The sequence below is a fragment of the Meles meles genome, chromosome 5 (genome assembly GCF_922984935.1).
Source record: "Meles meles chromosome 5, mMelMel3.1 paternal haplotype, whole genome shotgun sequence".
Classification (NCBI taxonomy): domain Eukaryota; kingdom Metazoa; phylum Chordata; class Mammalia; order Carnivora; family Mustelidae; genus Meles; species Meles meles.
This window is the reverse complement of record NC_060070.1, coordinates 120,563,748-120,575,863: the sequence shown is the minus strand read 5'-3', so window position 1 is coordinate 120,575,863 and position 12,116 is coordinate 120,563,748. Positions and strand designations below refer to the sequence as shown.

Below are 12,116 nucleotides of genomic sequence, written 5' to 3'. Positions count from 1 at the left end.
CTGCCTGTTGCAAACCTCCCCCGGTAACCTCTACCATGATTTCTAAACTCTCACCTAAACAGGGAAAATAATTCCTCTAGGCCTTAGTCAACAGATAGCAGCAGGTCAGGAGAGAGCGGACTTCCAATGCGACAAAAGCAGACACACTCCTGCTCTAGCTGCAGATCCAAAACATACTCAAGGGTGGCTGTCAGACAGAGATAGGAAGAGAAGCAGGTGGGAATGTGGGCAGGCAGGGCAGATGGCACTCGGCAGTGGCTGACGATGGAGGAGCACGATGAACCTCCCCACAAAGATAATAACAAGTTTCTCCTTCTGAACCAGCATTTGGCGGAAGTAATAACAGTGGCTCAGACTGTAATCCAGTTTAAAGGAGGAGTATATGACATATACCATCTCCAAACATTTTTTTAAAGTAAGAACAAAATACAAAATAGGAACCATAGGCCAAGTAACAAATAAATGAATTTAGGATTCTTTTCAGCTCTCCCAGTGTAAATTATTACTCTTTTTTTAGAGAAAGAAAACCAAGCATTTGACCTTCCTCAAGTAGAGCCCCTTGATTTTTGACAGCCACACTCTTATTACCATCTGGCCTGAATCAGACCATTTGGTGTCTTTTTCCTCTGTAAGGCCTTCTCAGAAAACATTCAGAGATTTAAAAAATTACTGCTAAATAAGAAAAAAAAAAGCATCTAATTTTAACAGGACTTATTTTCTCCTTCCACACCTCTATGAATTGTTTTTTGTTTTTTTTTCACTATTCTCATACTGTCCAAACAGAAGTTATACTGGCCTCCAGGGATGAGTCAGAGAGCTAGAATTCATGGCAAGATTAGCCTTGAGCCAACTGAGTGAGCGCCTATCCTACTGGGACCGTTTGTCCTCAGAGCCTCTTGAGCTAATCACATAAAAGGGTTCAGTAAAACAGCATCTAACCTTCATCAATACTTTATCTGACCGTTCACATGGGACAAGTCAGCCACAATTGAGCCGACAATGAGGTCAGCCAATTTCTAACAAAGGCGAGGAGTCAGATTTATGAATATTTGGAGCAGGTCAGCATATACTTACATTTCTGACTCCCTCTGACAGCTCTCACACAGGGGAGGGGCCAGGCCCTCTGGGTTGTGGGATGGAGCTAGAGCTGGCATTCCCACCCAGGGTTTCACCCTCAGACACAGAGCACTGAGTCCGGAGAGCTTATGGTTATTCAAGTACAGCTGGGGAAGGGCTCCTGGGGTGTCCAGTTCCTGGCACTGATATATGTGCCATTATTTTGACATATCCACGCAGCCCTCACAGAGCAGGTACATGAAGCAATCTTTTCAATTCATCCTACCAACCTTAACAAGTTAAACTGTAACTATGGAGGCAGCAGGAAACCATATCTGCCTGCTGTAACTTTGGTCATGGGCTTCCAAGAGCATCATGTTCTTTCCCAGCCTTAATGGCAGGCAGGGAATTTCTTTAGAGTAAGTAAAATCTACTGTCTACTCTGATCCCTGACCCCAGGACATCAGGTACTCCTCCTCCCCATAAAGATGGCATCTGGGGCGAATTGAAAACACATGCCCCAACTCTAGAGCTCAGGGGTTTCTTTCATTCTTTCCACTCATTTACAAATAAAAGGGTGCTAATTATTATAAACACCACAAAGTTTTTGCACCCAAGTTCTTATTTTTACTAACCAGGAAAAGTCGTCACTACTTGAAAGACTCATGAACAAGGTAAGTCTTCAGAAAGAAGATGCCACGGGCAATCTTCGGTTTACGTGAGAGGCACTTATCTTATTTCAACTCTGCTGTTTTTTACTCCTTGATGATACTAATCATCAACTCAGTAAATGCCTTTACTCACCACAGCCTCCACCCCAACCGGAGGATCTAGGGAGAGCCCAGGTTCACTTACTAATAATACATGTTTTAGTAATGTGGCACCTTGGACTGGAATCCCAGCTCTGCCTCTCAACAGCTATAGAATATTGAGCCAGTTCCTAAGTCCCCTGGAGCTTTTGTTTTCCTGTCCAAGAAATGAGCAACTATACGTGAAGTACATGGAAACACAGCTGGCACACAGGACGAGTTCAAATCTAACTCTGGTATACCTCGTCTCACCACTGTGTCAGGTACACCCCTGAGCAGACTTAAAGGAAAGCACTGCAGATGACTGAGCCCATCTCTCATCGTCTGTCACCCACATCTCCTGACCACAGGTCTCTTAAGCATTCTCCCCTCAGCACTTAACCTGTTCACTGTCCTTCCTGTCTTTCCAAATGTATCCTTTGAAAAGCCCTTTCCATCAACTCAATCTCTTCTTCCTCTCTGCCCTAACACTAATCCACAGCCATACACATAAACTGCACATTTTGACTGTGTTCTTGTCCCTCCGGACTTCTTAACTGAACTGTTCTCTAATTGCTATGTCCATGTCTAATCTTTCCTACTGCACTGTAAGCTGCTGATAGGGATAACTTCTTTCATTCTTCAAGTCTCCCACTGAACAGTGGACACTGATCTAAACAGTGCAGAGATGTGTTAGTAAATACTGAGTGCTGCCTGTCTACACCCTAACCCTGCTCCCAAGGAGACTTAAGAGGTGGAGCCAACTCCACTTTAACCAGAAATGCTTTCAGAGAACTTGCCAGATCCTCACAGAAATACATTCTGAATACGCGTCTGCTTAAATTAAGAAACAAGAGGGGCGCCTGGGTGATGCAGTTGGTTAAGCAAGGGTCTGACTCTTGATTTTGGCTCAGGTCACGATCTCAGGGTCATGAGACTGAGCCCTGCATGAGGCTCCTCACTCAGCGAGGAGTCTGCTTGTCCCTCTCCCTCCTCCTCTGTCCTTTCCCCACCTCTAAAAATAAATGAAGAAAAAAAAAAAAAAAGAAACAAAGAAAAGCAAGAAACAAGGGAGGCTGCAGTTTCTCTTTGGGACCTAAGTGCCACATTCTCAATGCATTATAGCCAATAGTCTCTGAATAGCACCTCCAATGAGAGCCTTTTCTCTGGTTCTTGCAAATACGACTTCTAAATGATTCTATAGAGTTCATGACAAAAAATTAGGTGACATACCATGAATTCATCAACCACAAGAAATCTTAATAGCCTCTAGCCTCACCATAGCCCACTCCTTCAAAAACAAAACAAAACGACAAGACGGTAGGACCTCACTAAGGCTGGTAGGTAATCCATCCTGACCCCTGCCAACCCCATCCCAGCTCTCACCCCCCAGGCCAGGGCAATCATCACAGAACTGGAGAAAAGGCAACAGTCCCTGAAGGAGCTGCAAACAACTCACAGGTTCACAACTTACGAAGATGAGTGCATGCCCTGGCCAGGCACACCAGCCGTCTCCTAAGACCACAGTGACTACTGCAGCCAGGGAGCTCACAGTTGGGAGAGGGGGGACTTCCATTACACAAAGCACTGGGGCAACTGGCTCTGCCTCCTTCAACTCTCATCTTCCCATTAAACTCAGCTGCAAATTCTAGTTCTAACAGGACATGCTTACCCTAGGGCTTGGCTCACTTACCACCTGGAGAGTCATACTCTGGATGGTTAAATTTAAGGAGGAAAACCTGGAGAAATAGGAGCTTAAATAAAAAACCTTTCATTACAGTGTTATGATATGAAATCTCAACTCAAATACAGGCAAATTGACTGTCTTGCCAATTAACTTCCTTATATCCTGTACAACTAACATGACTCCACAGAATCCTTTATAACCACCATCCAAACAACCAAAAAAATCAATCCTTTGTTACACCACTAGGGAATGATGTCTCTCTTACTAGACCGTGAGGAGAAACAGGATTCACATCATCAGGTTTTTCTTTCTTAGATTTTATTTATTTATTTGACAAAGAGACAGAGAGATCACAAGTAGGCAGAGAGAGAGGCTAAAGTAGGCTCCCTGCTGAGCAGAGAGCCCGATTCGGGGCTCGATCCCAGGACCCTGAGATCATGATCTAAGCCGAAGGCAGAGGCTTAACCCACTGAGCCACCCAGGCGCCCTCAGGTTTCTTTCCTTAATTCGCCTCTTCATCTGGACCATATATAAACCATTAGTCAGAAAAATACCATTCTTAACAACAGACAAGCGATTTGTCCCTCAAATAAACATCAGTTTTATTTTTCAAAATTTGAGGGTAAATGCCAACACGACAAGGGGCAGACTTAACAGTGTTACAACTGTATACGTGGGATGCTGGGCCTAATACACAGCATTATTAATCAGAGAAGAATGAACAGGAATGCTCACAGGCCCAAGCCACATGAAACACCTATAACATGAGCATAGGCATCAGGGCTTTACTCAACCAACCCAACCAACAACCAAGAACCATCATCACCCTTAGCAGAGTATGGGAGACACTGTTTAATCAGCTAGTAAGGAGAGAAGCAGGTCAAGAAATCAAACACCCAGAAGAGTGTCTCAGAACAATCAGAATATTTAAAATCATGGTCAACTCAACAAATAATTCTCTCACTTACTGCCCCATACATAAAAAGTCAAAATATCACTTGGGCCACTCTGGGTTTTGGGTAAGGAGGTAGATGGGCCATAAGAAACTGAAAATATGTCAACAAGAAGACACGCAAACAAGGTAACTAAAGCAAAAGCCCAACAATAGTATTTAGGATAAGTAACAGAGTTTGTCCTTTTTCCTTGGAAAAACAAAAGCCCCACCCAAAGCCAAAATAAAAACAAAAACAAAAAAGTAGGAAAAGATTCCAAAAGCATCTTGCTGTTCTAGGCTTAGTACACATTTACACTGGAAGGAGAGCTGGTGATATTTTGACTTTCATTTTTTTAAATGCTAAAGGTAAAAAACCTTGTTCCTTCAACATCCAAACCAGAGCAGAGAGACAGTGGTAAATTATAAATGTGGATAAAGTAACATCCACAGGACATGAAGATGGGGGGGGAGGGGAGAAGGGGTAGGTTTTTGTACTGTTGCTGTTGGCAGGAGAGCTAAGCAGTCTTAAAGAACATTCTAGGCTTCTAGGTTTGCCATGAAAGGGTATCACAAGTCCCAAGGCCCACCACCTACCCCTTCTCCTCTTCTCCGAGGGCACCTACCTTACTGTAAGTCACTACTGATAAGTTGTTTGCGTGACTGCTGGGGGACAGATTTACAGAGTTCTGTGAGAGTCTATTCTCATCTTGCTCGGTTTGGTCAGGAGCAGGAGCCCATGTGTTTTTGCTGATCGAGTCGAACCCGGAACCCCCAGGGTCTTTTAAGTTGTTTTCATCTGATTGTCGGTTCTTTTGGGGAGAGGCAAACGGGTTGAAGTTTCCTTCTACCTTGCGATGTGGCTGTGTGTTGAACTCCGTTTCAAAAGATGACAGCTGCTGCGTTACTCCTAAAAGTCCACCCACCTCCACACTGAGAATCACCCAGATGACATCTGAAACAAAAAGGCAACTCACATCAGTGATAGGCAGACCCTCAAGGCCCAAAGCAGCCACCACCAGAAGCCCGAGATGCCACCCAAACCATAGGAAGAAATGTCCTCTTACCCGCTAATTTGAAAAGCAAAGTCACCAGTACATTTGCATGGCATGCATTTCTACATTTCTACATTTGTGGTAATGTCACATTCAAACTCCAGTACATATTCAGTACAGGTCTGTGGTAAGACCCATGAAAGTATTTGTTAAAAGGTTACCAGTTGATTCTGATGCACAGCCATATTTGGAAATCACTGCTCCAGAGAACAGTGATCTATAGATAGAAATCCAAAAACTATTTTCCCAGAATCATAAGCTCTTTGTGGTTTTTGCTTTAGCTTGAATGTATATAACTTAGAAAACTCAGGGCAGGCATAATTCTTAAGCCAAAAAATACTTATAATTCCTAGAATTGCAACTTATCAATGACCCCCTCCCCCACCTCTCTGAGCAATTTAGAGTGACGACATATTGTCCAAACCAGGACAACTGAGAGTAAGGGGGAACCAATTAATAATGACACCAGGACACATGTGTAAACCACTAACCCTGACTATTAAGGGAAATATCATCTGGCGTTTTTTTCTAATGACCTATGTGATCACAGGATCCCAAAAACTTAGTATGCCCCAGATTTTCTTAAGTAATCCAATTTAACACCAATCCTGCCTTTGTCATATAGGGAAACCCCACCATCTACACTGAAACCATTAAGAGATTTGTTTTAAAAAGATACACCACAGGACTTTTTGGTCATAATTCAGCTATTTCCTCAACTGCTGAAGCTAAGGGTTCAAACAGAAGAATAAAGAGACAGTTTCCTTCAATGTTCTGCATCTCAATTTAGACAACAGTGACATCAACTTTCCTGCCGGAAAGCTTTTAAAAGGCAAGCTACAGAGAGGCTAAGAAGCTCTGACATGTAAACCCAGCTGAAACAAATGTGAAAAGCTGTCCAAGACTCCTAAATAACTGCTGAATGGTTGATAAGAAAAGGCTAATGAATTTCATCAGTTACCTACACCAAAATAAAGATATTAAGAATAGGAAAAAAGAAATCCACCAACTAAAAAGAATAGTGAAAGAAAATGAGGAAAACCCTCTTGGGCTGTGCTTATTCTCAGTTTTCAGTCTGGGGTTGGTATCTGATGAAGGCGTAAATACTCAATTTGCGTTCAGTGGTTTGGGAGCTCCATTAAAAACTTCGTTGCATGTGACCGGCTAGGAGCCAGAAGCCTAGTAAGTGGAGACACAGTGACATCTGCTGTTCACTTCTACAGTTAGCAGCTCTGCAGCCCCAGGCTGCACAAGCTCCGACACCCAGTAACAGTAATCCACCCCAGACACAGCTTTTCTGATGGCAAATGTGAATCCTCATATAAATGAGGGCGACAGAAGCTCAAGCTGTTGATTAACATTGTACGCCAGGATATGCAGCGCGCCACTTCACTCGGAAATGTGGAATGGTGCCAGGAATACTGGGTCAGAGGACTTTCATTCAAAACTCTAAGGCAGTCTCATAAACCAACATGACGTAGGCCTTAAAAAAAACAATTCAATGGCAGGCGGCTGAGGGAGATTCACTCCATGCTTTCCTAGCCTACATTTCTAACCAAAGGCAACATCTCTTCACTCTATTATCATTTTCGCCAAACAGATGTGCCCTATCTTACAGTATATTAATTCTTCTCTTCTTTCACCCATCTATTTTCCAAAGTCCTTTTGTTAGTACGTGATATGTTTTACACACTCAGGTATAGGTCATATGCTTCCTTCACTTTGCTCAAGAAACTAAATACTTATGAGAAGAAATAGGACAGTTTTCTGAAGACTGTGATCAGTATATGAGACTAATGAGACATTTTCCCCCTGGCTTTAAGAACTACCGTTTCGTTCATATGACTCACTGGACCACATCATACATAAGCCACTGCACTCTCTTCACCTTGGCTATTCTTCTATACTGCTCCTGGATTTTACATAGTAGCTCTAAATAGAAGATCATTTAAGAAACCAATGATCTTTAAACACCAACAATGAACACTCCAGTTCTGATCCTCCCGAGTTATTACCATGATGGGTCATTATGAACAGCAAAATATACCTTCTACATGGTACAATCTAACCCATCTAGGTACTACTGCTAGCCCTCATGTTTCAGATGTGTTCATCCCATGCATACTGTGTGTGAATGAGTGTGTTAAATAAAGAGGATAATAAAAATGGACAAAGTAAGCTTGTTTCAAGAGGCTGACCATCTCCAATTCTTGCCAGAATGCCTTAATTACTGTGATAAGAACTGCCAGCCACGTTTTACTATTTGTGATAATAAAATCATCTAATGGAATGGCTGTACTTTTTACCTAAAGGATCTGAAGTATGGAGGTAGAAGTGATGGGTCCAAGATCAGACTTCAAGTTAAAAGCCAATGTACATGATGACTGAGAATGCTCAATTCTCACAATAGCTTTTACAACTCATATTTATTTTTCCCCAATAGGAACTGGGAATCAAGAAGAACCCAGGAAACTACAGCTATAGATGAGGAGTCCCATTTCCCAGGGGCTTCCCAGGGACTTCCCATAGTATCTTTACCCACAAACATATATGATCTTTGGTACCAATAACAAGGATGGGCCAACAGGATGTCCTAGAAAAGCAGCCAATAAAGCAGACTCAAGTGCCAAGCCTACACATTCAGGGCTTAGTAAGCAAATGGAGAAACTGATTTTAGAATGTCTTGCCTTAAGATATTTTTCAAAAAAGACCTGAGCCAGGACTATGGAGCTAAATGGTACCATAAATAGTTTCATTCAACCTCTCCCTTTTACATATAAAACCTTTAATAAGTATGTAACTTTAATGATAAGTATAAACTTCCTTTTGTAGACATGTGTAATAAATTACTAAAGAGAGACATGAACTTTTTATTTCCTAAGTTTAGATTATTAGACATGCAGAGTAAAAGGAAAATATTTGGGGGCTCTTGGGTGGCTCAGTCGGTTAGGCATCCAACTTTTTTTTTTTTTTTTTTTTGGGCATCCAACTTTTGATCTCAGCTCAGGTCCTGATCTCGGGGTCATGAGTTCAAGCCCCACATTAAAAAAAAAAAAAAGGAAAATATTTTACTTGAAGCCCAACTCCATAATCTTAATGAACCATGCAGACAGACAAAGACATCTCAGATTATGGTAGGAATGTTAAAAAAAAAAAAATACTGCGTATATCTAAAGGCTAGTATCACAGATCAAATCACATGATAATAAACATGAACAAACATCTATGATTTGTCCACTACAATAGAATTGCTAAAAATCAGTACAATATTCAAACTGGTAAATTTGTTTCTTGTGGGGTTATCTACTATAATACATGCACAACATGGGTACATGTATACTGGGGTTGAATAAGTAAATGAATAGTGAAATGCTGGGAGCAAGGTTTCTTACTGTTGAAGGATATGACAGATGAGCAAGGAAGGAAGGCATTCTAAAATGAACTCTGCGGTACTAGATTAAAGTCAGAGACGGCAGTATAAACTCATGTTTATCTTAATATATATACAGATGAAGAAACACAGAAACAAGGATAGATACATCTGTTTACAGAGGGTAGTATGTATACACACGTTACCCACCTCTGCCTGCTGAGGAGGCCTAGTGGTTTCTGAACAGTATTGTCTAATAAAAAAAAACAAGTGTTCCTCAGAGAAATGGCTGATTCTGGGGCTAAGACATGGAAAATATAAGATGAGCCTAGAATATCTTTTTAGTATGAGAAAGTAAGAGTGTTAAAAAGGAGGGGAAAAAAAGGATAGGAGTATGTCATAGGGATACAGGAGATATCTGAAATTCTACATATCCCCCAACCCATCCTGAGTATGGGACAGACTTAGTGATTTGCTTTCAAAGAACAGAGTAGGGAAAGAGAAAAACGGTAACTTTACAACAGAGAAACTGGCAACCAAGCAATTTAATCAAGTGACTGATGTTAGTATCACCAGTGATGTTATGTAAATATCAGGTACCCCCTGGTAAGGCACTTCACCTCTGTTGTATTCTTCCCAAAATCTATACCATCAGTCTGAACTGAGGAAAACATCAGAAAAGCTCCAACTGGGGTACATTATAAAGGATACCTGCCGGTATTCCTCCAAACCGTCACGGGTCATGAGAAACACGGAAGACTGAGAAACTGTCACAGATCAGGGGAAAGTGAAAGTCAAAACAATTACATGTAACATGGTACCAGAGACTGGATTCTGGGAACAGAAAGAAGTCATGAATGGAACAGCTGATAAAATCTAAATAAAGTCTGTGCTCACTTCGGCAGCACATACGCTAAAATTGGAATGATACGGAGGTTAGCAGGGCCCTGTGCAAGGATGATATGCAAATTCATGGAGTGTCCCATATTTAAAAAACAAAAACAAAAACAAATCTAAAGTCTGGAGCTCAGTTAACAGTAATGTGCCAATGTTGAGGTCTTTATTCAAACAAGTCGTCCATTCAAAACTAGACATGAGTTCACTCCTACATGCTCTCCTTTCCTAGGCAACCCCTTCTCAGTACCGTAGTTAATAGTCTTTAAACAGAAGGAACAGCAACAACTATACAAATGAGCCATCATCTTGATGTGGATGTTAGGGAGAAGCTGCCCAGTGTCTTCCAGGGCAGGCATCTGGCCTGCATAAGATGCAGACAGAAGCCACTTAAAGAAAGCAATAATCTGCCACATCAGTATGTTGCACTTGGGTCTGGGCTTCCCAAGGGATAAGGCCAGGGGACTTGAGAAAGCATAAACTTTTACAAATTCAGTTTACAAAGACACCTCAAAGTGGTTCAAACTGTGGCTCAGACTGAAATCTTGTAGGATTCTGATCCCTAGAGCAAACACCTTGGGCTTGTCCCAAGGAGTCATGAGACAAGAACGCCACAACACCAGAAGACACACAGCCTGGCTTGAGTCAGCATGTGCATGGAAGACTACCACGGAAGTCACGTCTAGGTTTAGAGGTGGTGGATTCAAATCCTTCCTAAAGCTCAATGCATCTTCAAAGCACAACAGGAACCTCGCATGTGCGCTAAGGATTAAGAAACCATTTGGATCGGAGAGGTACACAGACTCTAGTCAACTGCTGGGCTACAAACTACAGGACATTTCATCTCCATAGGAGGGCTGGGTACGTACTGCCTACCTTCTGTGACAGAGGCTTGAGAGGAGAGTTTGAGTACTACCAATCTATGGACTGAAACATTCCCAGACAGTAAGCAGTGTGAAGTCTCAACTTAACCAGTGTCTGTCTCTGGGAACTACCAAGGCAGGAGTGTGTGTGTACCACTGGGAAAAGGAGGCACTTCCAACTGTCAGCACTAATCTACCTAGTCTCAACTTCTAGTCTACATTTCCACATTATTTACTCAACGCAGAACGGCCACGACAATGCCCAGGCACTCTAATACTTTCACTTTATCAACACACCACCTATCTCAGCACCTAAGTGGGGAGAGGGCAGAGCCAGACTCCAGTTCTTCAGCTGCTCCGAGTGATGGCTGAACCACTGACTCTGCTCAAACTCTGTTCTCTACCCATCCTCACTCCCCACCCCACCTTCCCACAAATGTATGAGAATCTTGTTCCTTGGTTTCAGTATTATTCTCAGGAATTTCCTTTTAAAATGCAAATGACCTTCAAAGGAATATATTAAGCTACCTTGAACTCATCAAATCAACCACTAGGCTCAGGTTCACAAAGGGGAGAAGAAAAAAGCCTAAGAAAGAGTAGTGGAAGCCTGGATGAGACGAGATGGTGAAGGGTCCCTGGGGCCCCCAACACGGTGAGGGGCTCAGAAAGAAGAGTTGAAATGGCAACAACAAAGAAACTACTCCTACTTCACAATTTTCCTGAATCATGCCCTACTGAAAAATTATGAGCTTTTCTTGGATCAGAAGAATAAACATTGTTAAAATGTCTATACTGCCTAGAGCAATCTATACTTTTAATGCCATTCTGATCAAAATTCCACTGGTATTTTTCAAAGAGCTGGAGCAAATAATCCTAAAATTTATATGGAATCAGAAGAGACCCAGAATTGCTAAGGAAATGTTGAAAAACAAAAACAAAACTGGCGGCATCATGTTACCTGATTTCAAGCTTTACTACAGAGCTGTGATCACCAAGACAGCGTGGTACTGGCATAAAAACAACACATAGACCAGTGGAACAGAGTGGAGAGCCCAGATATGGACCCTCAACTCTATGGTCAAATAATCTTCGACAAAACAGGAAAAAATATACAATGGAAAAAAGACAGTCTCTTCAATAAATGGTGCTGGGAAAACTGGACAGCTATATGTAGAAGAATGAAACTCAACGATTCTCTTACACCGTACACAAAGATAAACTCGAAATGGATAAAAGACCTCAACGTGAGACAGGATTCCATCAGAATCCTAGAGGAGAACATAGGCAGTAACCTCTTCGATATCAGCCACAGCAACTTCTTTCAAGGTATGTTTCCAAAGGCAAAGGAAACAAAAGCGAAAATGAACTTTTGGGACTTCATCAAGATCAAAAGCTTCTGCACAGCAAAGGAAACAGTTAACAAAACAAAAAGGCAACCCACAGAATGGGAGAAGATATTTGCAAATGACAGT

General features: G+C 41.9%; 1 protein-coding gene and 1 non-coding gene across 3 annotated transcripts in view; one reads left to right on the top strand and one right to left on the bottom strand.

Moving 5' to 3' along the window:
* Nucleotides 1–12,116, bottom strand: part of ILRUN (inflammation and lipid regulator with UBA-like and NBR1-like domains) — a 91,436-nt gene that overhangs the window by 14,561 nt on the left and 64,759 nt on the right. For both annotated transcript variants that reach the window (XM_046005052.1, XM_046005051.1), the window contains one exon: nt 5,089–5,417. In XM_046005052.1, the coding sequence (XP_045861008.1) occupies nt 5,089–5,417 (329 nt within the window). The remainder of the gene's footprint in view (nt 1–5,088; nt 5,418–12,116) is intronic.
* LOC123942893 lies at nt 9,777–9,879 on the top strand. Its single transcript, XR_006818523.1, has one exon. It is a non-coding gene; the product is annotated as a U6 spliceosomal RNA (small nuclear RNA).